The sequence below is a fragment of the Aulostomus chinensis genome, chromosome 9, assembly GCF_037954235.1.
Source record: "Aulostomus chinensis isolate RoL2024-O1b breed Wild chromosome 9, RoL_Achi_v1.0, whole genome shotgun sequence".
Taxonomy (NCBI): domain Eukaryota; kingdom Metazoa; phylum Chordata; class Actinopteri; order Syngnathiformes; family Aulostomidae; genus Aulostomus; species Aulostomus chinensis.
Window position 1 is genome coordinate 23673891 of NC_141328.1, and position 27984 is coordinate 23701874.

Consider the following 27984-nt stretch of genomic DNA (forward strand, 5'->3'; position numbering starts at 1 on the left):
AATTAACACACATACATGCGCACGCGCACACACTGAAGGATGCAGATAGGCAGACACCCCTCCTCCCTCTCTCTGGGCACACACACACACACACACACACACACACACACACACACACACACACACACACACACCTTCACCCTTCAATCCTCAGCTTGTTAGTTGGTGGACCAATCCTGACGCCACAAACCTGACACATAATTCACTCATTTACATGCATTCATGACATGCTCACCCAGTGCTCAGAAAGACTGAACACACTGTACCCCGGCACAATTTACGCAATTCAAACTATGGTGTGTAAGAATTAATAAAGGCTGCGGTTAAAATGAAACCGATACTGGAACCCTTACATGCTTAAACATTAAAATAGTTTTTTTTAATTCACTGTTAATAGATTAGATTTACGAGATTTCCATAATTTCCAATGCCAGGTGCAAACAAAAGGTATGATTGACATAGCCTACCTTCACCCTTTTCTTCCCAAAACATCTTCATTACAGAATCCCAGATCACTTGCACAACAATCAGATTGTTTCCATAGGCTTAAACAAAACTGGAATGTGTTTGAATACACCTTAAGTGTTTGTTGATTTGGAGGCAAAGGTTGTGTGTGTATGTTAGTTAAATGCCGTTTAGGCTAAGGGTGGGGACTCTGCCACAGTAGAGGAGGGTGGAGCTGTTACAGGACATTTGACAAATAGCTTCTCATGACGGCAATCACAGCATAAAAGGTTTCCTCTGGATTAGAAAGCAGATTGTAGCCTTCGTCATTCTGTTGATGAATGGGAGGTGACTAAGAACGTTGTAGCATCTACAATGTCTCAGCAGCTTTTCAATCAGCCATCTGGTTTATTGCACTCGTCTCAACAAGTACCAAAGCTGTAAATTCATCTTCACTCCTCAGATTTGTTGGTGGCTTTTTAGTTTATGGCCACTAACTGTCTCTTTATTACCAGTTTAAGACTGCTTCACAAATCATGCCATTAGTGAGCAAAAACTACTACTATTTTTAAGTGTTTTATTGCTATCCTGTAGAAACAAAGCCAATGGATTTACAGTTTGGGGAACAAAGCTTTAAGATGGAACACATAGGGTGTAAAAAGCTGATTTAATTGGAGCTTTTAATGGTTTACAGCTCAACTGGTGTTGCTCATTATTCCTATTTTTGTTTTGTCCTGCAACATGCTTGTAGGCTTTGACAAAGAAAACTGCAGTCTTGTATTTAAATCCTTGTTGAGGTCATGAGTTAATCAAGTCATATTCCTTCTGTTCTGAAACCTCATTTGCTCTTGCATGCAAGACGCAATACATACAGAGTAATAATAAGTAATATATAAGTATTTTCCACATCATATGAGTTTTAGATTTTGCCGATATGAGTGCTGTTACCAGATTTAGAGACTGAATCACTGTTTTCTAATTGCAAAAGCGAGATTAGGATTTGAAAAAAAGATGGGAGAAAGTATGAGGCTTGTTTTATTGAAACTCATGTTTTTCATAGAGCATTTGTAACAGAACAGCGATTAGTAGCAGGAGCAGTTTGCGGCCTGTACTTACTCTTCATCTGTCTTAGTTCCCCTCCCTCTGCTGGCGAGGCAGACAGATGCCCGCCTTGACAGAGCAGCAGTGAGGACAGACCGCGGCAGGGATAAGTGGGGAAAAACAGAAGAAACAGAGACAAACAGGTGGAACGGAGCAAGTAAAAGATGGAACGTACATACAACATGAAAGGTTAAAAGAAAAAAGAGCCGAGGAGAGGAACAGTCACTCATTCATGATCACAAAAAATGAATCGAACTGTTACTAACGGAGGAAATAATCATGTTTATTGTTTTTAGGCAGGTTTTTTTTTTAGATGTCATGGGGACATTTTAAAGCAGCCGTATTGTTTACAGGTTTAAATAACAGGAAATTTTCCTCAACTCACTTCAGGGTAAACAGTCAACAGTGTTTAACAGACGAAGCTCAGTTACATAAGCGTATTATGTTTATTTCAGGTGATGATGTGCCGTAAAAAATTTCGCTTCCTCCTCTGTAATTTGAAGCATCATTTATTGTTGTTAGTTCATTATTAATTAGTGGCTTCCTTTGTATGCAGCCAGTTATACTGACATGCCTGTGAAAACTGGTTTAACTACATCTTATAAGCTTGAAACGCTGTAGGACTCACAAGGTTAGTTGTAATCAAATTTTGATCATATTTTGGTTAACAATACTACATCGGCCAAGCCAGATCCTGTCCCACTATATAATATATTTCCTTTTTTTCTGTAAGTTTTTAATCGTTTGAGGCTATATGATTGTTATCATGATTTTTTTTAAAAAGCAGTTAAAATGGGTCCCTGCTCCTAGACGAGCCCACAGTCTATGGCAGCCGGGCACTTAAGGAAATAGCTGAACACTAAACCAGTTCTCATGGTAATCGTAGCCCTGCATCATTAATTTATAATCAGTTATTTAGAATGCTAGTGTCAGACTCATCTTTACTCGGTGAGATTCAGAAATGTGCCTAGTGACAGCCAGGCAGCTTGCCTTTATGTGGGCAGACATTAAGTCCTCACTTCAGTCTGACATGCCTCTTGAACGTGCACCAAAGTGTCTAACATGGCACTCACACGGCTGCGTAGAGATCTAGACAGCTCTGAATGTGTCTCTAGTCTCTTTACTTAACTGATGAGCAATTACTGACTCCCATTGTTTGAGGAACTCTTTGTCTCCTGTTTTCCCTTCTTAGTCAATTAAACCCAGTGTTTAAACATTCATCATAAAAAAAAGCCAGTAAATAAAAGCTAAGAATTGTGAAAATATCAAATCGTGGTTACTTTGGCTGGTATTGCAATTGGGATATTTTAAAAGGTATATTCATTATTGTGTCATTATTCACATTTTATATGTAAAAACAAAATGAAATGATAAGTATGTGATTTTTTTTTTCTTCTCCAGCCTCTAGTGTAGAGTACACTTTGCAGGCTAGGGTGTCTCTACAGCACCACAATACTTCACCTAGAATGTCATTTAGACACATTTTACACATCCTTTTACTTGGATATTGCCAGAGACCATATTGGGATTTCGATAAAATTTGGATATATTTTTCAGACCAGTTCATTTGTTGTTACCGAACATCTGAAATTAAATAAAAGTGTCACTAAAAATCCTGTTCAGCCATTGCAGTAAATGAGTTCATGGTAAGTCCTTTTTTACATGAGAGTAGAGGTCGACTTCATTGAATGAAATGCTTGAACTGAAATAATGATTAAAGAAATAGCTGAGTTAAAGTTGGAGTTTCTTTTTTCTTCTTTTAAAAGATATTATGTAATGGTGTCACTGATGTGGAAAAGGTTACCTCCTTTGAGCTTTTTTTTTTAGTTTGAGAAAAAGAAAAAAGTTAAGGACACTCACTTCCTGATGAGGAAGATGGGCGACGCTGATTGGTTGCAGTGCTACCGGGCGATTGATTCTGGGTTGTTTGGGTGTCTGGGGGCAGAGGCGGAGGCGGAGGGGGTGTTGGCATTGGGTTGCTTGGGGGAAGAGGGGGTGGAGGTGGAGGTGGTGGTGGGACCGTTTCGTCCGTGGGGCCATTTTCAGAGCTGGGAGTGGGGCTGTCAGTCGGCTCCTCCAACAACACGGAGCCCTGGTTGGGAAGGAGGGAGGAACAAACCAGGATTAGTCAGAGTAATTTTATACCCATTAACATCAAGGAGTGACCATTAGGTTTCTCCTAGCAACCAATTAATCTGCAAATATTTGGCCAGAGATGACGAGGCTGTGGATGGCTTTCAAGGAATCCTATTGCCCTTGTAAATTTTAAACATGATTGGATTGATGAGCTCTCCTCTCTGCAGTAATCAGTCTAATTTAAGCAGTTCATTTGCCAATTTAATGGTACAGCATGGAAAATAATTTAACAACAAAATCAAAACAATCAAATTTTCATGCATTTTTATGGGAGTAAAAAAAAAAAAGGAATTTTATTTCTGAATTGAAAATGATCCATTAACACCAAACACTCCCAGGAATCTCTCTGTCTGTGCAGGCATGTTAGCTGAAACTCCTGCAGGGGGAGGAGACCCTCAGCAGTGACAGATGTACGCAGCCCTATTAGAGGTGTCCGCCCTCTGCTTCCTGCCGTCTTTAATCAACTCATAAAGACAACTAATAACAGCTAATATGACCTAATCTCTGGGGGAAACTCAGAAGCAGAAGAGTCAAAAGAAGCCATCTGTTGCTGCAAGTGATAGTGCTTTAACCCCGCCAACCACACCCCTCCAGATTACACGCGTCAGACACCTTCTGAAAGCGTGCTGTAACTCTGCTGGATGCAAGTTAATGGAGCGTGACATTTAACCCTCCCCTCCTTTATTCTTCAGACGCGTGCACATCATTGTAGCCCCCTTCACTTTTCAAGTGTCCCCAGAGAATCGGGGGGAGGGGCCATGTCCAGATGAGTCTGGGCGGCACGTGTCAATGCTGCCGTTGATTAGCCTGTCCATCTGCTAGGGTGCCTCTGAGAGCAGGAGTGGCCCCACTGAGGCCTTAATTGGCTCAATGTGGATTATACCCCGTATCACCCTGAGCACCCCCACACTTGGGGATTATAAGAGGAGCTCTCCAGGGATGCTGATGAGAGTCCAACTGGCTTCTGTGTGAAGGTATGTGGCAACTAACTGATAAACTATCAGAAACAGGACTTTAATTAATTGATCTTTTTTGGGTGAGCATGACAGCAAATGTATTAAAATTTGAATCTAATCTGTAGTCTAAATATATTTAGCCTCCATAAAAACTTCTTCTCTGACTAAAAGTCTTTGGAATTTTACGTACTGTGCTAAACATGAACAGATTTATCGAATTTTAAAAATTGTTCACTTTTTTTGTTGTCTCTGACCCTAAACATCCAACACTGGAAATGGGAATTTTTATCATCTTATTGAAAAATTCTCAAAATGTTTGATTTTAGTCTTGCTGTTTTTTTTTTATCTGCAGTAGAAATTAAATTCACTAAATAAACTTTAAATTAAATCAAATATATCAGTTTTTGTGTGTGAAATTGTTCATTATTCTGCCAGGCAATAACTTGTCTGTCTCCTTTGTTTAATGTATCTCCAACATATATTATATATTAGAATGGCTACCCCCCCCCCCCCTTTCAGAATAAATACTAGCCTGAAGCAATATCAAGTAAATCCCAAGTCACTTACAAGAGTGAACAAAAATTTGTCTCTACATGAGCTGCTACTAAGCTCCCGCTGGTCTGACTGTCCTGCATGTGTTCCATTGTAGTGGTTTGGTCAGTTAACACAGTTGGTTGAGAGTTGAGGGACTTGGTGGAAATGAGGGGATAGTTTGCATCTGGTGGCAAACAAAAGCTCAAGAGCAACACAAGATTATGTAACATGCTGAGGGGCAGAATGCTCAGGCAAATAGAGCCACCATTGTGGTAACCTAAAGCCATCATACCATCCTCCAACTGAAGGGCAGCCTGGAGAAGAAAAGCTGAGATGCCCACATGATCCTAAACAGTACAACCACAGCACTGTATGTTAACCCTTAACTAACCCTTTACTTGTGTCTATACTCTGGGAGGTCATGTGATTGCTGGCGTTTGTTTCTGTTATCAGGGAAGCAACATGTGACACATTCGTAAGTTAAACTTAACCAAGTGGAAGTGGTGTGATGTTCAACACTGCACACATGTGGCTCACCTCCTCGTTGGGCGCCATGCCTTTGCTCCAGCGGGGCTCAGCTGTGTCGCTGCCCAGGGTCTTATAGTAGTCCCCAGTGCTGGGCTGCTTGCTGAAGCTCCTCGACCTTCGGTTTGAGTCAACGCGCCGCAATTTGTCGTGGTGTTCTCCGGGAGTAAGCTGCTCAAGAGACATACGAGAGATACATTTGCCAAGAACAGCTTCAAATGAACTGTTTTGGTTTTTGTTTGTTTTTTGCACAGTCCAAGTTTTTTTCATAGCCGGGTCATTGATGTTTTAGGAGTGAGTTTAATATCTATAAATGGCAGTGAATAATTTCCTCTCAATGGTCCTTTTGGAATGTGTGGGGCAACACTATGTGAACGACATACTGAGTAGCTTTACTTGCCTGATTTAGCGCTCTTCGGTGACTAAAGCAGCTTTATTTTAATAACAGAACAAGGCTGGTATTCACTTCCAGTACAACGTTGGTATTTATGTTTCATGTAAAGATTGTGGGGCCATGCAGAGTTCACATGCAGCAGGGGCAGAGATCACTGTCACTTTCCGCACTGTTTCGACACTATCTCCTGGACTTGTAAAGACAGGATGTTCTTCATGGTGCGCGTCTGTTAAGATACATTTCATAGGAACCAGAAATTTGCTGTGTAAACTTGTGAAAATGATCATTTTGAATAGCAATGACTGGTTTCTTCATGGTACTTTGTGGATACATTTAAGGATTGTAAAAAACCCTGTTGCATCCAACTCTTCACTGCTCATTTCTTTGTTTGCGTGACAAAAAGTTCATGCAAATATGAAGCAAAAGGTCTGTATGTTCATTTAAAAAATGAATTAAACCTCACAACTACGCAATATAAATAGTCAATTTGCCTTTTAAAACCAGGCATCAGCAGCAGACTTTCATTTACATTTTGTTGCTCACCGGCACAATGACTTATCATGAAATGCAGACAGGAGCCCCGAGTGGATATCCAATGTTAACATAAGAGGAAATAATTGACAGCTGACCCTTGAACTCTCCTCTTGTGCGGTGTCATGTTCTGAGTTCTTATAAGCCTGTTAAGTTTTGTTGACTGAGCACTCATCAGGTGGGAGGGTAATGTGAGCAGTGTGTCACTACAGATGGTTTGATTGTCATCCTGCAGGGTGGGCCAACAATAGCGTATATGTGTTAAGTGCATCAGCCGCCCCCTCCCATCTCTTAGTGCATACACACATATACTGCGTTTCTTACATGAATGTACATCATGCATTTTGCCAGGTTGCAGAATGAGACGGTTCATCACATTTGCATGTGGATTTGCAAAAGCGTCAGATGGTGAGAGGTCATATACAGGTAGACTTTTCATAAAAAAAATAAACCATTTTCTTCTAACTATAGCTTAAAACACAAAGGAAGAAGACTAGACCCTTAAAACATGATGCATCGCTTTCATTTTCCAAACATTTAGCTGCTACAACAGCTCCAAATATTAAAAAATATACAGAGAAATGACTAAAACTTTGGCCATATCTGAAGTACAAACCTATATTTGTGACTAATTGGCTTCAAAAATCTTTCTCCTTCTCTTAAAACCTTACCTTAGCGTTATGAATCCGCTCTTGGAGCTCTCATCCAGTCTCCACAGAGCCTTGGACACAAAGCACCGCAGAACATGCAGTAGCTGTCACCAGATCCAGAGCATTACCTTCTCTCCGCTCAGCGCCTACACCTGTCACTCTACCTGCCCTCTCACTTTACCCACAGGCCTCATCAATAACCTATTGGCCAGTAGCAATGATGTCACTACCACCACCAAAAGCCTGCAGTCCAATCACTCCCCGACCCTGTCCAGGGCTTCTTATGCAAAACCAGGTTCTGCCCTCGCCATGGCTGAACACACTCAAATCTCTCAGACTTAAGGATTATCTTAATATTGTAACGTTCAGTCCTCTGAATTGCTATAAAAAAAGACAAAACCAACTAACCACCAGTGAGATTGCAAAGTCCACCTGGTCTGAAGTGGCTACAGCAACTCTGACTAATAAAAACTCCTGAGAGGCAAAGCAGTCATTTGTTTGGCTGCTAGAAACATTTGACTTGGGTCGATGCAAATCAGGTGAATAAAGTATTCAGAGAACATCTAAATAAATTCTAGAACAAAATGTTACCAAAGAAAAAGTTTTCTTCATACAAAGCTTGAGTATGTGCAGTCAGATCAGTCCACCTGATTACCTCTGCTCTATAATGATGTTCCCTGTTACTATGGGGCTGGGCTGGATTGTTTATTACCTTTTTATTGTGCACACTGATCCTGTGTGTGTGTGTGTGTGTGTGTGTGTGTGTGTGTGTGTGCGCGTCCAGGCCCAAGGAGAGGCTCATGTTAAATTGTTAATGAGTGCTTGCCTCCTGGGTAAAGAAGGGGTGGCACTAATTAAAAACTCTCCCCCACATGGCCGATGGTACATGGGAATACACGCTAAAAAACACACACACATACTGAAGAGAAAATATATCTATATGTAAAGCGAAGTGCCTATGTGACAATCTTGTCATTCAGCTGAAACTTCAGTTTTTAACTTGTACTTCAGGGGATTCATGTAAAGACAGACCTAACCAAAGTACACATTTGTGGCAGAAACTGAAGCATCTTGTTCATACAAGGGGACAGCGACTTGTTAACTTCTTCTGATGAGTTATCCTTGTAATTAAAATTTTCCTTAAAAACAAGTTACAAACTAATGTAAGTAATAAACTAGCAGAAGAAGTAGTGCAGGAACTCAAGTTGAAGCTATTTTGTTGCTTCTTGTCACCTCTTTAAGCAAACTTTTTGAGTGATCTGTGGCCAGATTAATTACTTAAATTAGGATCAAACCCATCACAGCATCCACAGTGTGTCAACCCCAAGGCCTGCCTCGTTAATGAGCATCTTCGTTAGGCTCGTTAGCCAATTCTAACACAATATCATCATTGTGGCCGCTGCTGATACACAAAAGCAAAAGCCCGACTGACGAGGCACAATGGGACATGGCATCTAATGACCAAAGTGTCCCAAACACCCTTGCCATCCTATTTCTTTAGGACTGCCTCACGTCATTTGTCATGCTCATAAAAGCTTGGTCTACATCTTCATCATTCTATATAAGAAAATGAAGGAATTACTTCTTCTAATACTACTGTCTGTTTATTATACCAATAAGTGATGAACCAGCACGAATCCACAGCCAAATGTAATTGCTAAGAAATGATATCTTTGTATCCCTGTTACCTACCTCCTTCTTGCTGCTGTTCTCCACATGGCGCAAGTTGCTTTTCACTTTCAGAAACTCTGCTGATGATGGCTCCCGAGGGGGCTTTGGCGCTGGGTAGCTTGGGGGTGGAGGAGGCAGTGGGGGAGACTGCGGGGGAGGTGGGGGCGGATAGGTTGGTGGTGGCGGTAACTTTGTGGCAGGTATTTCATTTGTCTTGGATGTGTCAGAGTCGATATCAGGGTTCAGCATGTCCATGTACGCCTGCATGTCAGAGATGGCTGACTCTGATGCACCTGTAGCAAAGACACAGTCCAGTTAAGTGAACAAAAATACTCCTTTCCGACACAATTTGTTTTTTTCTTTGCATTCAAAAATGAATGAGAAACATGCCAGTTCCCCTCATGTCGATCTGTCCTGAACAATCTATCCACACTTACACCACTAGGGTGCAGCAACAGTATGGCACCTGTGGTTTATATTGATCCAAGTTGTCAAGGTTCCACCTCTCAGTCTTATATTTAGAAAGTAAATGGTGTATTATTTTGCAATTAATGTTAAGACATCTTAAGCATCTTATTATTTTTATCACCACCATTGCAGACCTGTGTGTGTGTTGAGCTGAGCAGGTGGGCTTCTGGACATTGTTAAGCTGCTCCTCTTCTCCCCGGTGCTGGACTGGCTGGAGTTGGCTGAGTCGTAGTTGGACAGGGAGCTAGACGGCGAACTGATGTCAAAGTGTGCTGGCTGACTTGCAGGGGGCATGGTGGTGTTTGGAGACGAGAGGCCGGAGTCTGGTTGTTTGTACTCTGGCTGCTTGTACTCAAGGTCCATTGAGGGATCCCGAGACAAAACACGGTGCTCCACGCTCTGCCAGAAGATTCATTAAGCATCATTACACTGTTGATACTGTCAAATTTGAATCATCAGTTTATGATTACATAAATATTTGAGTCATTTAGACCGAAAAAGAATAAATAAATAATTTGTTCTTTCATTCATCATTTTTAGATCCCACGACCTCTCAGTCCCCATTGACCTCTATGAGGAGAACAAGATTCAAACATTAATTATTCCACAGTAATGAAACATCTCACAGCTGATCAAAAAGGCTCTGGGGCCCTCTGCTTTTCCCACTGAGTGACCTCATGGGAATGACTCCAGGAGGGTGAAATATGTTTCTCCTACACTGATGTGCTGAAGACCTATTATTCTGCTGGTCACTGGGGGGTTTTGGTGGGCTGAGCAGTGAGGAACCACATAATGTCAAATGTTAATGGCTCAAGCAATTAGCTGAGAGAAAATGACTTTAGTCGAGGGACAATGTTGGCTCAGCGTCCGCTACTTTGTTGCTGCAGGGGGCATAGACTGTTTTTTTTAAGGCTACATTTTGCCACCGGGGAATAAACTAAGTAACAATTTGATAAGAATATCAAAAATATCATTTTTACTGAATACAGTTTTCATGTAGGCACTCACATAGACATATTAATTCATAGTTGAATTTAGCTAGATGAAGTGGAAGAAAACAAACAAGGGAACACTGTCCTACATTTGTGTGCTCTGTTCTGAATAGTAAGGAACAAATACTTTATGTTGCCTTGTTGTGACTGGTTGCGCTCCCACTGGCCCAATTAGTCTGTAAAAGGTATAATGTGAATATTCAATTTGTTATTGCCTGTACATGTGTGTTTCTTAGACACACACACACGTAGAATGTAGCTGTCAGTGCAGAACATATGACTGTCATACATGGAACCTTACAGGTCTCAGGGTTCACAAAGAACCAGTTGCTGGTTAAAAATAATAGTCACAAAATTAAGGCTGGTTGTTAAATGGGCTGTGCAATAAAAACATCACGAACTGACGTTTTGATCGATATAATTTTTACTCAATTTGTCTATTGAGTTATCAATGTAATGTGATTACATAATTTAGTGAAAATGTCAACACTGATGTACAAATACATCTTGTTCAATAACATGTACGAGTATTGCAATATATCATGGTAAAATCACATCATGATATAAATCATATAGTGAGGTTCAGCCCTGGTTGCTGACTGGCCCAGTTAGGGCAATCTCTCCAGTTATATTAGTTCCTCACACTGCTGTGTATTGAATATTTTCTCTGGCCACAGATAGATCAACTGTCAACATGTGACTGTTGAGGTGAAACATGATGTTCATCGCAGTAAAGTCGAACCCACACTATCTCCTAGTCCCTTCCTAAACGTTGCCTCTGGCAGCTTTGTGAATAGCTCTGAAGAAGAAGCAAGCTGAGTATTAGCAGCTATAGGTTGGAAGAAAAGAAGCTAGGTAATATTTGATACATACATCCAGCAGTGTTTCTTACCATGTTCTCTACGGTGCGCAGGTACTTTGCACATTGGGAGTGTCCATTGTATTCTGCCAAGTCTGCTGCAGTGAAACCATCCTGGTCCCTGATGCCCAAATCGACCCCGTTGACCACAAGGATCTGACAGCACTGAGGAGGCACACAAGGAAGAGACATTAATTTGATGATTAAACTATTGAGTGAGTAATTAATGACTCAGAAAGGGACCACAGTTTTGACAGCTGAAATTCTGTGGTCAACTTTCTGAAAATGCTTTTTTCAGTAATTCAACACTGCATGAAATCATTGTTCTCCATAGAGGAGGACATGTAACTCAGCCTTCTCTTCCCTTCCTAAAAGTGCTCTTTCCAGTACATAACTCTTGAGTCAAGGTTTGGGTCGATTAAACCTCGGAACCGTTCCATTTCAATGAAAATATCAAGTTTTATCTGTGTGTTTCATACATCGAGCTTGTGCTGACGAAGCGAACTGACCAGACTTGGCTACAGTAAAATGTTAGTCAAAGCAGTGGGTTGCATTTGAGGCAAAACCACAAACCAGAGGCCATTTATTCAAAACGGATGGTCTGAAACCTAGTATGGATACACAAGCTATCGACATCATCATCATCATCCTCTTACTGACTGTAATGTGCCTATGTAACTACACTCTGCATTTCTGCGCTCTCATCAATAAATTTACCAATCAAAAATAGGGCTGGGCAATAATATCAACACAGCATTACTTCTCTTTTTTTCTTGATACTACATAGATATTGCAGCCATTAGTTTTGATATTATATTTCAATACATCAAGATAAAATTGTATTCGGTAGTTTTTGATATGTATCGCATCCTGAGGTTGTTGCCAATACTCAGCTGTAATCATACATCAAAAGGTCTATGTAGGAACCCTTTACATGACAACCATATAGATTTCTACTCTGTCTGAAACAGTCAAAGACCAGTTAAACTCAGTAACAGTTGGGCAGCACCTTTTTATCGAGAAAAAGAGTTACTCTCTTCACTGTTTGTAGTAGCGTTCAGCACCAGAAAGAACAACTTTATCGAACTACCAGTATTCCTTTTCACTGTTAAAGTCTGACTCAGAGCACAAAAAAATACAATAATGACATGAACACACACCTCGAGTTCACCGTTCTCTGCAGCATCATGAAGGGGGGTCCCTCCCCAGTTGTCAGTCACAATCTCGCCGCCATGTAGCAGTAACCAACTGAGTACCTTCGAGTGACCTCGGCTGGCTGCAAAGTGCATTGCCGTGGCCCCATCTCCATCCCTGTCTGTCAGGCTGATCTCTGTGAAACTCATCTGCAAGAATACAAGTTGCAGTCCTTGTTCACAAATAATTCATGAGAACTTTTGGGGAAAAAAAAGCTGAGTGAAACTAGCATTTATCATAAATGTTCTGCAGGATCAAAAAGTGGTCTGTTTTCAAGGTGTTATCCATTCCAACATACCAGCCAGACTATAACAGTGTTGTGGCCCATTTGGGCAGCTGCGTGCAGAGGTGTCATCCCATCATTGGCTCTAATTCGTGCATCAGCTCCACAGTCCTTAACCAGATATTGGACGACCTCCAAATGACCCTCCTGGCAAGCCAGGTAGAGCGGTGTGGCACCATTCTTAGTTTGGGCGTTGACAGCACTGTAGTGAAGCAAAATCAAGAACGTAGAGACCACATTTAAAAGATGGCTTTGTCTCTTAAATGTTTGCATGGAAACAAAGCCAGTCTTAATGCCTACATGCTTCATTTTTCAATTAAATGTCCACCTATTGTTATTAAACATGTCTGCTTCAAATAAACCAGATTGGTGACGTAAGGGATTAATCTATTAACAAAGTCAGTTAAGTCAATCAGCAGTATATTACTTGGCAATCTCATTCGTATTCAGTTGAAGCAAAAATGGCAACATTTGATGACTCTAGCTTTTTAAGAGTGTTATGCACATCAATATCATACCTACATAAAAATGCATTCCCATTAGATTTTAAACTCTTGGTCAGGAAAAATAATGAATTGATCAAATATTCATCTGATTAATGAACATTTTTAGTTACAGCCCTACAATGTGTCATGTCAGAGGGCCACTTGTAGTGGTGAAAGTACAGAGCATTAACCCTGAAATTTGCAGCTCCCTCAGATCAGTGTGTCTGCTCTCATCGTCTTGCTACAGGTTTTGCATGAAAAAGCTGAAAACCCCCAAATCAAAATTGGCTTTAAACCTCAGTGAAATGTTTCATTCATCAACTCTGGTGAATGTTCGACAGCTTCGTTTGATTTGACACAAACTCTCACCCGCCGACATACTCACTGCACAATATAGAAGTGTAACCAAATCCATAATTTTAACATACAGAAAGCATGGTGAAAAAAAAAATTTAATCAGTCTTTCTCAAAGGTTAGCAAACCGAAGAACAGGCGTTGGGATTCAAATGAAGATGCAAAACTAGTTCAGAGGCTGATGAAAGACACAGAGGCCATTCTATGTCTGCTGATGTGACCTTGTGCATTGTGTTATTTATAATTACAGTTTGCGTGGCAATGAGAAACCACTATTTGATTCTGAGAACTTGCACTTTAAATGTTCTTTGGAAAATATTCTGTATCAGCATTTTGACAGTTGTGACCCAACCAGTCTTTGTAGTTTACAGGTTGAGGTACAACTCAACAGATACTGCAGTTACTCAGAGTTTTGTGACAACGGAAACAACTGCTGTTTCGACACAAGATAATATGTTCGACCATGGAGAAACAATATCAATTTTGTTATGAAGCTTGAATTTCAAATAAGAAGCACAACTTTAGTCATTTTACTGACATTTTTATGAGGGCCTGAGCCCGGAGGTACTCCAGGGCAAAGACCCTATTATGTTTGCTCGACGCACTCGTTTATTTATATATTTTCTACTCACTTGAAAACAAGAGTACATGTGATAAATGAAGAGATAGTTACAGATTGATCAGGGACTGTGAATGTCTGAAGATAACGGGTAGCTTTGCCAGGAAAACAGGTCTCCTTTCAATATCCAGCTATTTTTAGAGCAGACAGCAGTGATCCCAAGTCGAATCCTGGTCACTTTATTTCACAAGGCCTCTCGCCAGCCCCCCATGCTATAAGGTCATATAGAACCTGGATCTCTCCTTGTCCCAGATCCTGTCAGTCACAGCGGGAGGTCAGGGAGTGAACGAGAACTAAATCCTATAAGGTTGGGCTTTATTTGGACACTGACAAATGAGCAATGAGTCTCCTAAGAGGATTATCAGTCCAGTGGCTTTGCCCGACTTGCTTTGGTTGCCACTGAATGGGTGAGGAGACAGTGAGGCAAATGAAAGGCGGGGCTTCAGGGGGCAGACATAAACATTACCCTGCCAAACTTCCCTTGAAAGGATGCGCCTTAAGGCCAAAGCTCTACTTACTAAAGACCCCACATTACTGCTAAATCAGGATGTGTGTTTTAGTCCACAAGGCTGCTTATGATCAGTCATGTTCTATTCTGACCGCTCTTAAAATAACAAGTTCTTTAGATCCAAAAGAATGTGGTCAGATAAGCCTGGGGCATAGATTTAGTCCTGAAGTATTTGGGTGATCAAGGGAGAATAAGAATAGGCAGGAATGTGCAGTTCTGTCATCATGAATTAAGTAAATAGGTTCATTATTCACGAGTGTAACCAAAGTTGGATGAAGTTCACCTGCACACTGGAGAGAACCTTATATTTGTCATGAATCCTTGCCCCAAACCTTGTGACAGCCAGTGTGTTTAAGCCATGTGTGCCGGAGTAAGACGGATACTATTCTAACGAGGAACACGCCACCTTTTGTCACAACTCTCCGCGGTGAAGAGGCTGGAACACTCAGCTCTATAAACAAGTGCTTTTGGAGAACAGGTATAGATTTCATGGCGCTGAGAAAGAGGTTAGCCTTGTGTGACCAAAACAGCTAGCATGTGGTGTCCACGTCAATCACTTTGTCACTCAAAGGAAAAGTGGCAGATATTTGATATATTCCCAGTGAAGTGAAGAGCAGCTCACTTCACCAACCCCCGCCTTCGCCTACGGTAACAACAGCCAAGGTTATCTTCATTACAAGCATTGTAATTGATGTCGTGCTGATAAAGATTGGTCTGTCTAAATAATGAAGAAAGTTGTTGGGAGTCTATGCCATATTTCAGAATGTGAACTATTCGTATCTTACACAAACAAATTTGGCAGTTCCTGCCCATTCCAACTTGCAAAGTGTACTGCTCATATCAGGATCTTCACTCTGAGGCTGCAGTCATTAAAAACAGCACAAGGACAGTCAACTTATACCGCAGATTAAGAAAAGTGAGACACTTTCCAACTGAAGCTCATCAAAAATGTGCTGTATCCAATTGTGATCAACTTGGAAAGCACTTGAAATACTATCTGATGATTTGCTGTTTCTCCACTTGGAGAAAAGTATGTGCTCTGCTACTTTCAGAATGAAATGTCTGTGGATTTATCAACAACACTCTTACAAAGTGTACATTTGTCATACTTTGGGCCCTTTGTCCAGAAACTTTACAGAATGGCATGTTGGATTACTTTTTCCGAGTTTAAACCGGTAAGAGAACAGAAGTGGTCTCTTACAACTTGTAGGAAGAAGTTACTAAGGAGATTTGTACAGCTCAGCCATTTTTTCTGGGTGAAACTCTCACCTATTTTACCCCTTACTCTCCATGATTTACTTCAGTCAGACAACAACATAGACTTTCAACAAGTCTAACCTTGAGACAAAACTGATTTCACCTTTATGTGAGCTGCTCCACTGACACACAATAAACATCAGGGTGACTTACGGTGCTCATGTAACACTTCTTCTATCATTAATGATACCCTTCAAGCATGTTTCAGGCTGAAAAATACTCTGGTTTTATTCATAGAAAGCATTCTGACCTGGGTGTTCACAGCAAAGACAGGCAATCGCATGCCCCCTGAACAGATCAGACAATGGACTCAGGTTTACAAATTAGATGGATTATCTTTTTTTCCATGAATATATTAGACTACAAATTAAATGTCATGATACACACAGCCTATTTTGTGCAGGAGCATGCTGAAGTACATGGAGTGGAGCGGGAACTTCCAGACTGGGGCCACTGCTATTGGGTCTGGCACCTATGTTATCCATCACTTTGATTTTTCTCAAAAATGATTTGTTCACCTATTTTGTAGACTGCAAGAGGGGTGCAGGGTATCACAGACCCCATGACATGAACTCATTTACTAATAAAGCACGACTTATACAACCCTGTTAATGGATCCTGATAAATGAAAATTGGAAATCATTTTTTTTCCCTAAAATCTTTATCATTACATTTATTTGTCCTCCCCTCATTGAAAATTCCAGAATCTGAATGAATGACTTTTTTTGGAATCAAAAGTATAACTCCTAGAAATGTCTTGAACTGGAAGTTTCAAGTTTCTATTATACATTTGTTCATGCTGAACAACAGTCAACTTCAAACTAGATGCAATGTCAGAAATCATGCTTGTACAATCATTAAACTATGATTTAAGTTATGGGCTGAGAAACCTTCCTCTCCCTTTATATCACTTTGAAAACAGCTGTGTATGTCCATACAGGACTTCGTTGTCTTATGTGGAACTGTACATTGCTATTTAGTCAAAGCTTTGCGTCCATGATGAGGTGTTGTCTTGGAACCAGATCTATTCTTTTAGGTTGAGGAAATTCACGTTAATATTTCTAGAATAACCTAATTCTACAGGGGTCTACCCTTCTCGAATGCATGCTGGAATTATGGTTTGGCCAAAGATCTTAATCTGTGCTGACTGATTACATAACCCGTCTGTCGACTCTCTTGCTCTTTCCCTCTCTCACTCATTCAGACTTTTGTGTACTGAGGCTATCAGCAAAGGCACAGCACATGAGCCCCTTGGTGGTTTGGATATTGGATAGGTGATTCTCGTGTGGATTATAAATCAAACACCATAATGTCTGGTGACAGGGTCACATTGGCGCTATGCAGATTGTGCCACAATAAGAGTTAGACGTGTATCATATTTACAGAAAGGCTAGAAAAACTGTGAAACAACTGGATCAGCGAAAGCAAAAGCCTTTTATTTTCTCATTTTAGCCTTCTCTTTCTCAGCCTGTCAGCTTATTTTTGCAACCACACTGTCCATGTTCTATCCAAAATCCACCAAAAAGGTTTTTTTTCTCCAGCATATTCCAGGCGAATACCAGACCAAAACTACAGAAGGAGCTTCACAAACATCTGAGAGCATGAAAGCTTCAATTAGAAGTTGGACTTGAGGACTAGTCTTCCCTATGTGGAAACAAGGCTTTACCACACAGTGTCCACATCTTTAATGAAAGCCAGGATGTTTTTCCAACTTTTTTTTTTTGTTGTAATCTGAGTACAATCAACCATCAAATTATTGCTTCACAAACTAACTTTAAGAAGCAGTTTTACATTTGAAAGTTTTTTTTTAACTACAAAATAGCTCATAGTGTTATGTTTTTGAACAAGGGACTTTGTCTGTCCACCATGACAGGATCCTAACTGACTTCCCATTGCGAGGGCTGACAACTCATTTTAACATTTCACGCCAGCACCATCTTGTAATGCAGTGTTGTGGGGACATCCGTGATATCAAGTAAGTTTAGTTGTTCTAAATGCAGTGTCAGTGTCAATGTCACGACGACTATTCAAGGCCAACCTTCTGTTTTCATAATGAACTTGAGGGATTAGATAAAGATGTACAGCCTAACCCTCAAACTTGACTCACCAGCCTTCAAGGACCTCAACAGTTTGAAAGAAACCATTGATCCATATGAAAAGAGGCTCAATGTGTCCATCGAAGTTACACAGTTTGTAATAATATAACAGGAAAGTCCGAAAAGGACATCAAATGTAGTTGGAGATGCTTGTTTACTGCTTGTTAGGGTATGTAAGTATTATGTTTTCCAGTCATTAGGCTGCCAGTTATTAAGGGTGTGATGTAACAGAGGGGTCAGGTTATTCTTGTAATTTCTCAACTAGAACAAACTCTGAGCCCTCAAATCACCTCTTAAAAGTCATTGATACAAATGTGCAGCTCCTACTAAAGCATGAAACAAGAAAGCTATCTCCCTCCTGCAAAGTTCCATTCTAAACAAAGCCTGAGGCTAGTGACTAGAAAGAAGCCCGTCTATTCAAACGGATTTGTTTTCCTCATTATCTTATCGCAGGTTGGCGCTACTGTGTGTCGCCGTGGAGATGGTGGTTCACAGCAACAGCGGGAGGGGTGGAAGGGGGGGGGGGTGACTGGGGCCAACTATCAGGGAGCTATATACCGTGTCCCTGGGGCTCATTAAATTTTCAGCAACTGTGCACCTGTCTGGGGTGCAACTAGGAAATATTGGAGGTGCAGAGCTAAAGGATGTAGGTTGTTGTCCTGGACAAGCTAGCCTGCTCTGGTCATACAAGGCAGAACAATTGAACAGGCTGTTTAGCTAGCCATAAATTCATTAACTTTCTGTTCCTGCATGGCAATAATCAATCATCATCGCTGAAGTGTGAAGTAGACACCCGGGAGAATAATCACCAAGCCAGCTGTTATCTTTCACTGTCATTGTTTTATGACCATACGGGTTGCTGCTATTGAGGCTATACTGACAAAACAAAATCTCATCTACAAACCCAGTCAGATATGTTAATGTGCAAAATCTCCTTGAATATTACTAATTATAAAGATTTGCACGCTTTCCTGCTTTTGTAAATCAATCCAACCAACCTCCATGCTCAAAAGTACATGAACATACCTTTTTGGGATACTGAATCAATATGCAGCCTAGCCATCCAAAAACGATCCTTTATAACACAGAGCGATTCATGAGATAAACACTTTCTTTAGGAGAAGAACAGGAACCTCCTCTTCACTGCGGTGGCTGGAAGTAATACTGTGACCTTTTGAAGACATTTAGATAACACATTCACTGAGAAACAGGATAAGTCTCTGACATTAGACCACTGTAATACATACGCAGAGAGGCTATGGACCACAGATAACGGACCTATTAACATACTGGTGATCCCCTCATCTACTTAGTGATGTGATATGCAAATCCCCGGGGGAAAGATATTCATATAAATTTGATGTGAAAACCCTGAAACTTTAATTATGAGCTTAAGTGAAGGACTCAACAGTGACCAGCTTATCAATGAAGCAGTGGTCAAGTGGCGCATGGACGTTGACGATGAAGTTGCCAGACATTCATATGAATCTGATTTGACACAATGGAAAAGCATGAATGTTAATGTTGGTTCATTAATGTCGAAAAAAAAAAAAGCTCTTTTCCCAGACATGTTAGATCCACTCATGATAGCTTTGTTTCATCATAAGCTGATGCTTTGCAGCTAATGTCAGAAGCTGATGTCTACAATAGCTGAGTGTGATTTGTTTCTAATGACAAACACCGCATATCACTTTTATTTGTTGTCAAACAGGTTGAAACTCATTTCTCATGACTAGGTATGTTGGCAGGATTTACATTAAACAATCATCTAATGCATCAGATGTAGTTAGCGTTTAGCTACATCAACCTCTGGTGTAGGAAGACTGAGCTACTTGGAAGGGGAATGTAGTGAGCCTGGTTTTCTTTTTGCCACATAACATCTGCCCTGCGAATGACCTGGTCACTGTTTACATAGCGCGTCTGGTGTTGCTTGGTGTTTACTCTCTGCTTTGCATCTTAGAATGGACCATGTACGACGATACCCATGTCCATGGCAATGAAACAGTCCATATGAGTGGGTGTTATCTCTGCAAGGCATGGGTGGGTCTGACACCGCACTGATTAGGGATGATATCCATCAAGTGGTTATCACACAAACACACACTCACCCCCCCCCCCCCCCCACACACACACACACCTGTTTAATAATACACGTTGCAATTGGAAAATGTAAGTATTAGATTGCACACGTGCTTCCTTGAGATGGCACTAGTGGAGTCCAGATGTTTAAGACGGGCAGCTTTTATGGTAGCAGGCTGTATTAAAACTAAACCTACCAGGTTTTCTCCTGAATGGGGTTTAAACTATGGCCTGATGAGGCGTCAGTAGTCACAAGAGTCATAAAATGGCAGAGTTTAATGTTTTTTTTCAATGTCAGACTTCTTCACTGCAAACTAAGTGAAATGTAAATTGAAGGGATTGACCCACATCTTCAGTTACAAACGCTACACCTTTAAACAAAAAAAGATGAATGATGAATATTTCCTAATAGAAAAATTGTTAGGGGAAAATAGAAAGTCGTGTACAACAATGAAAAGAGGAGCTGGATGGTTTCGTGCGATCTCAGTGAGCAGTTAATGCCAGGTAGACTGTTTAAATACAGCTGTGGTGGCATCACTACAGGAAGAGATGGAGGTGATCGGTTGATACGAGCTGACTTCTGTGGCTTGGACTGAATGGTTGCACTTGATAAATAGCTGAAAGATGATGTATATAATGGAAAAAAAACTCTAGTAATGATGATTGCTAATCTAAATTTGATATTCCAGCTGTTGAAAGTGTGAGTGCAGCTGTTTAAAATTGCATTTTGACTTGCTAATAAATGTGCTGGTTGTCGTCATTTGAAATTTGATAAAACATAAGGTTGGTTTTGAATCAGTGTGAGCTGCTTTTTAGAGATAAAATCACCAAATGAAATTTCAACAGGCTACAGGAATCATTAGCTGAGGAGGTGCAGGTGTGCTGTGAAAACCTGACAGACAGCTTATAGTCAACTACAACTTCTTTTACTTGCTAGTTATTGCACTGGCATATGGGCAGGAAGCTTTATACATTCATGCACAGACAAAACTAATATGTGGTTCTTACTTTGGGCTGTGCCCCAGTAACAGTCGGAGTGAGAGCAGATCTCCCTTGGCAGCAGCATAGTGAACAGGCAGGGCTCCTGTATCGGTGGCGGCCCCGGGGTCCACCTCCCCATTTTTCAGCAGCCACTCCGTGATCTCATGGTGACTGAAGCGCGACGCAAGGTGGAGAACGGTGGCACCAGAACTGTCCCTGTCCTAGAAAGCAGTCGTAGTGAGCACAGAGCTTGGTGTGAGAATTCTTAGGCAGCACAGAGTGATGATTGCAGCCACATTTAGTGAATAATCATTGAAGCCAAATACCATCCAAACAAGTGGTTGGTGTCCACGAAGATGCACACATTTTAGCTAATGCGACTCTCTATTTCAGACTTGCCTCAAACAGACAAGACTAATTTAAATATTTCATCAAATCTCTTGGTAAAGACATATTAAACATGTCTGTTAAGAAAACACAAACCTCAGTTGGAGACATTAAGGGTGATGGTGTTTGTCTGTAGAGTGAAACTCCAGTGTACCCCTGCTATCTAAACTACCTAAAAGTGTTGATGTTGCTTTGGCAATGTGCTCTGTACATGCGGTAGTGTACTTAATGGGTGTGTAAAATTTAATGGTCACAATGTTTTCGCATTCTGGTATTGATGCACGTGAATGTTACACTCCTGCAGCACAGCTTTCACTGTTCCTTCAAAACGTCTGCTACAAGATAACCCTTGGGTGAATACTTTGCATCTTCCCAGAAAGAGCATGGAAATTAGGGATCTGAGTCGTATGGTTCCAGCTGTGCTCTTCATGAGGAGTTGCTGTCCACATAAGGAGGATGTTTGTGAAGCCAGTTTTGCATACTTCATTATCATGCCAACATGACGCAGTGGAGTAAAGTTTTAAACGTCCTTTCCGTGTAATTTGATGTCCTCATTCCTGTTTGTCGTGGTTGGTGCTACCGATCTATCTGTCTCTCTCTCTGTCTGTCTGTCATCAATCTAGCTATCATTCATCTATCTATATCATTCATCAGTCTATCTCTCTGTCTATCTATCTATCTATCTATTTCTCTAACACATAGTGACTGAGCCAAAATGACCCGCTGCTCTCACCTCACTTGAGCTCAGAGGAACTTGAATGACATGCCTCCTACAGCAACTCATCTCACTCACCAAAGGCCGACATCCACCCTGGGTCAGCAGCCACTGTAAGCAAGCCAGGTTACCGGTGGCTGCTGCGTCATGAGCCGGGCTCGCCCCGTTGTTTGCCAGGCAATTGCCCGGCAGTTCTGCCTCTTCCACTAGGAAGCGCAGACAGGTCAGTTTCCCGGCTCGGGCTGCGTGATGGACCGGTGAGGCCCCGAGCACATCCTTCACGGCGCTGGTGAGAGTCTTTGCCGCTAATTGCACTTTAAGGGTCTGTATGTCCCCTTGCCTCGCGGCCAGCAGCGTCCGGTCCCACTCCACCACCATGGTTGACTTGCTTCGGTTCACCGCGGAGACTCACTCAACATTGTCCTCTTGAAGCCTCGGTTCATCAGATGAATTTAGAAAGAATGTCGCCCCATGTCCTCTAACACAGAGTTACTCTTCCATTCACGCGCTGCAAACGTTGAAATAAGACTTTTTTTTCTTTTCTTTTTTTTTTTTTACATTTTGAAGTGACACTGAATGATAAACGAACCTACAGTCTAGGTTTTGCCCGATGAGGCTCAGCTGTCCGCCGGCAGGATGCTGAGCACCTGTTGCGCTGCCGCTTCTCACGCTCCTCAAACTATTTCACTTACACTCGTTTGTTCATCGGTTAGTTTCCGTGGAGCTGCCGCCTGTTACGGGCTTCAGCGAATATTCCGTAAGTGTTTGTTGTTGTTGTTTTTTTTTGGTTTGCTGCTCCTTTAACAGATGGCGACGTGGGACTGAGCGCCTGTTAAATAATCCATCAGGGGGAGGATCGTTGAGCCTGTTACAGGTTGTTGCTCTCTGGAAAATCGGCTCAGAATTTAAAGGGACAGTACAAGAATGTCAGAACCCCCGAATGTAGTCCAGCAGAGAACGTTACACAACTGTGGTGGTGGGTGTCGGTCGAGTATAGACCCGTATGTCTATAAACTCTCGCAGCTTTAACTGGACCCGCATAAACACCCTCACCGCTTATAATTTTGCATGTGACAGTGAGATGAGCATGGCTGGACACTCTCACACACTTCACCCACTCTACAGGTCCATCTGGTGGCCTTTTTGTAAAACTGAGTTTCTGGAGAAGAAAAATTAGAAGCAGTTTTGATCAGTTTAAAATGTTGCTGTGTAGATTAAATTATACGCTGCGGAGATGTCCATCCTACACATTCTACAGACTTAAAACACCTTTGCCTGATTGTAGATCCCACAAAACACCCAGTATTACCAGTTCAGGAGGGTTTTCAATGAAAATGAAGAGAATGATATGAAAATTAACATCCCCTCTAGTGTTCTAAATCATATCTCAACTGCAGTATCTGTCAAAATAATCTGAGTCAGATATTATTTCATAATCATGCAGCCCTACCATGGTCATTTACAACTGGAACAGAGGTTTATATCCAGGCTTACTGCTCCAATCATTTTAATATTCCTGTCACTTTGTAACGCCGGGAGGTTACAGACAATCTCTGAGCTGTGTTGTTTGCAGCACTCAATGTTGAACATGTTTCTTATTATATAATATATATATATACAAATATGTATATGTGTGTGTGTGTATGTATATGTGTGTGTGTGTGTATGTATATGTGTGTGTGTGTGTATGTATATGTGTGTGTGTATGTATGTGTGTGTGTGTATGTATATGTGTGTGTGTGTGTATCTGTATATGTGTGTGTGTGTATCTGTATATGTATATGTGTGTATCTATATGTGTATATGTGTATATATATATACAAATATGTATATGTGTGTATCTATATGTATGTGTATATATATGTATATATATATATGTATATATATGTATATATGTATGTATGTATGTATATATGTATATATGTATGTATATATGTATATATATGTATATATATATATATGTATATATATATGTGTATATATATGTATATATGTATATGTGTATATATATATATATATGTATATATATATATATATATATATATAGTTGTTGAAGGAAACCTTTTAATTTCAATAATTTATGCGTAGTAATACATGTTGGAAGTGATGGCCTGTACTTTGTTGCCGCAACATACAGTTTCCAGGGTCTCAGGGCAACTTGAAGCAACTTTGTTATGTACATTTACAACTTTGCTTTTTACATCACTTCAGTAATCAGCCTCAGCAGTCCTAAGGGACGGGTTGCTGGTCCGTCGCAGGGCCATCAGGAGCAATTAGGGGTATCTTGCTCAAGGATACTTCGACATGGTCACAGGGGGAAGTGAGGGTCGAACCAGTGACCCTCTGGGTTCTAGATGGCCACTCTACCTCTGAGCCACGCTGCCTTCATGACGCTTAATTTAGATGAAAGCTAATGCATCTGCCTACAGGCCCTGGGATTAATCCTTCCTTACCAAAGATCATAATGCTCTATTTTCGGATGTACTCATTTAATTGACATTTTTTGAGGCTGTGCTGGTTAACCATACCCTACTGAGCAGTGTTCCTAATGTTTTGTCCGCCTCAATCATGTGAATTTGGGTTGATTAGATATCACAAACACACAACTCTGTGCATCCCAAACAGCCCTTTGTAACCCCCATTTATACATGAATCAACTCCTCAAGCTGGTTCCATGAAACTCAACTCTAATCCTCGCAGCGGGAGGATTTACCTTTGCAGCAGGACAACAGTGATGCTTTTTACATGATGGCCTCCTTCCTTCGGAGCATAAAACTGTTTTATAAAGGAAGGCTGAGCCAGATGTTGAAGTGACCTTCAATGGTGGCAGGAAACATTCAGTAAGCTTTGAGGGGTCAAGGTGTGTTTTTACTGTTTGAAATATCACACACTTTTGCACTTGTAACCATATCACCATAACCACAGGCCTCATAAGGTTTGGGCAAAAATAACCGCTTCAGATAATAAACTGTTTTTTTTTTTAACAAAAAACAAAAAGCAGTGTCACTGCTTTCAAGCAAGGCTATACACCAAAATCTGAGGACATTATGACAAACCTGCCTGCTCTTGCTCACTGTTATTTCTCATTTCTTTATTTTCTATAAAATACAGAGAACATGTCAAGTTCTTAAAGGTTCATCTCCATCGCCACCACAACAAAACCTGCAGCCTCACATCAGGTCACACACTGCCATATCAGGATTCATATTCCTGAAGAGGCTTCTGCAAGATGTGTGTGTGTGTGTGTGTGTGTGTGTGTGTGTGTGTGTGTGTGTGTGTGTGTGTGGTGGTGGTGGTGGGGGGGGGGGGGGTTAATAATGGACAGAGTCTCGTGCTCGGCGCGTGCCTCTCTGGCCCATCTGTTGCACCGGTTCAACTGTCATAGACACCACGCGCCAATTGGGGAGGGAATTCCCACGGGTAGATGGACTAATTGCACAACTCCCTGAAGGACATGAACAATAATGATGATGATAATAATAATAAAAAAAACCTCCCCAAAGAGATTCAGCAGTACGAGAAGAATAATGAAGTAGACTGAAGCCCAGAATTAGCTCCAACGCATCTCCCCTGGAACACGGCAATAGTCTCATGTAAAGACAAAAAAAAAATGTACCAGTGACTCGTAAGCGGTATTATTATTTTACTATTATCATCGTTATTATAATTAAATATTATTTTCTACACACAAATTCTAAACCCAGCTCAGTAACAGATTTGTAGCATAATAGAAAGCATGGATATTTAGTTTTTCAGTTTGGCCTCACGACACAAGCGTGGAAACCCGTATTCTCTCTTAAAATGAGAACAAACTCATTTAAAAGAATATTTAAAAAAAATACATGAACAAACATGAACTACTAAGTCCAACGTTTTTACAGATTTTTAAGTTCTAAATTATATTGTTGCGTTGCTTTAAATTACCGGAGTTTTAAATTATGACGGTTGCTATGTGCACATTTTCTCTTGGAGAGGTCCAGACAGGAGGCCAGCGCGAGTCTTAAGGTGCATCTCGATCATAAAGGCTCTATGGGGTTTAGTCTTGTATGACATGGAGGTGTTTTTTTTTCTTCTTTCCCAGGGTTCCTTACTGACGCTCCCACAGCTTCAACCGATGAGAAGCCAAATCTCCACTGAATTGGAAAGCGGCTGCCAACGGTTTTCCAGCCGGGGGAAGCCTGGGAAAGCTGGGATATTTCTTGCACGCGTCGGACATGCGACAGTTATTCAAATTTGCACTCAATTATTCAAGGCGTGGGCCCCCTTCCATTGTGTGGTCACATCTGCTGCCGCGCGGGAACATTCAAATCAGGACGGTTTTGATCGTGCTCTCTTGTTCTGCTCGGAACGACCCACCTTCCGTTATTCGGCTGGGGACAGCTCGTCTACAGACTGCTGCTGAGAAAAGCACCAACTCAGAAAATAGCGATAAACTAAGTGTTTGCACCTATTTTTTCCGGGGGGGGGGGGGGGGGGGGAGATTTGGACACTTTAGCCCCTGATCCTGCTGTGAAAAAGCATATTTCATATTAGCTGCCCTGAATTTAATAATAATAATAATAATAATAATAATAATAATAATAATGATAAATCAAATCCGCTTCACCGTACCAGCCATCACCGTAAAAACTAAACCCACCGTTGTAGTAAGATTGGTGTCAGTGCGGCCTAGTGGCGCAGTCCTCGCGCCCATCTGCACCGGTGCAGCTGGTTGGCGCGTGCCACGATGCAATTGTCTCCGCATGGGTGAACCTGGGCGCGTGCAGCGACGGAGTCCTCCGGTGGTTTCTGCTGAGACCTCTGCTTGCACCCCCAGTAATAATAATAACAATAATAATGATGATAATAATAATAAAAAAATCGCGTTAATTAGTTGTTGAACCACTATTAGGATCATTATTGCCATGGTGATGCATCAGAAGCAGATTTATCACGTAAATATAAACAAAGCTCCGACAAGTGTTCATGGTAATTGGGAGAAATCAAGAAGAGACCAGACCAAAGGCGCCTTTATTCAGAAGTTGAAGGAAGACGATCACACAAAGAGAGAGCATGACTTTATTATTCATCCATCTCCATCCTCCCATCCCGTTTACATCCTTTAAACCTTTCTTTCTTTCTTTCTGTCTTTCTTTTGGGTTTGCATGTCCAAATAGTTGGATCTACATTCCATTCGCCTGTTAAATATTTAGCTTTAAATGTAATTAACCAATTTTGATACAGCACTTGCAAATTGGATCATTTCGGCTTCCGTTTAGATAGATAGAACTTTATTGATCCCACAACAGGGAACTTTGTGTGTTACCACGGCTCAATCTCATCTAAATGTTTTCAATTTAAGAATAAAAAAGACAGGTTCTCAGTGAATGGTGGCTTTTTTTGCAGTAGAATGGTGAATCTTGGTGAATCTCTCTTTGGTTAAATGCTTTGCAGATATTCAGACATCTTGAATAAATGAAAAACCAAAGCACTGAAGAAGCACTGGTTGACTGTTGTTCACAAATGTGTTTCCATCCTGTTGTTAGCAACTTAGTTGTATTTTAGTAAACCTTTTTTGTTTTTTTTTTTTGAGTGTGCGGTGGAACACATAATTTAAACCAGAGATGACGGATTAATTAATCCTAAAAAGAAACCACACACACCATCAGCCTGCCTTTTTAACGCTGCTTCTCCAGATGCGGTTCAGTCTGCGAGATCTTAACAGGTTTCTTTCTTTTTATCCATCATTCATCACAAAACTGTGGCTGAGGTTTGGTGCTGTGGAA

At 41.0% G+C, this 27984-nt stretch overlaps 1 protein-coding gene and 1 long non-coding RNA gene across 9 annotated transcripts in view; one reads left to right on the forward strand and one right to left on the reverse strand.

The window, feature by feature from the left end:
• espn (espin) overlaps positions 1–23081 on the reverse strand; it is a 38319-nt gene extending 15238 nt beyond the window's left edge. The window contains exons 1-10 of one of the 4 annotated variants that reach the window (XM_086214380.1): positions 22238–23081; positions 21145–21338; positions 12754–12940; positions 12422–12604; positions 11295–11426; positions 9545–9809; positions 8964–9235; positions 5709–5867; positions 3406–3637; positions 1561–1614 (exon numbers count right to left, since the gene is read on the reverse strand). In XM_086214380.1, the coding sequence (XP_086070506.1) occupies positions 1561–1614; positions 3406–3637; positions 5709–5867; positions 8964–9235; positions 9545–9809; positions 11295–11426; positions 12422–12604; positions 12754–12940; positions 21145–21338; positions 22238–22597 (2038 nt within the window). In that variant the 5' untranslated portion in view covers positions 22598–23081. The remainder of the gene's footprint in view (positions 1–1560; positions 1615–3405; positions 3638–5708; positions 5868–8963; positions 9236–9544; positions 9810–11294; positions 11427–12421; positions 12605–12753; positions 12941–21144; positions 21339–22237) is intronic. The other 3 variants (XM_086214382.1, XM_086214383.1, XM_086214381.1) reach the window with 3 other exon arrangements.
• Positions 1–27984, forward strand: part of LOC147256431 (uncharacterized) — a 48075-nt gene that overhangs the window by 12614 nt on the left and 7477 nt on the right. For 2 of the 5 annotated variants that reach the window (XR_015117923.1, XR_015117924.1), the window contains exon 3: positions 11316–11476. This is a non-coding gene — a long non-coding RNA (uncharacterized LOC147256431). Of the gene's footprint in view, positions 1–11315; positions 11994–16364; positions 16380–26300; positions 26679–27984 lie in introns of those variants that run through there. The other 3 variants (XR_015117925.1, XR_015117922.1, XR_015117921.1) reach the window with 3 other exon arrangements.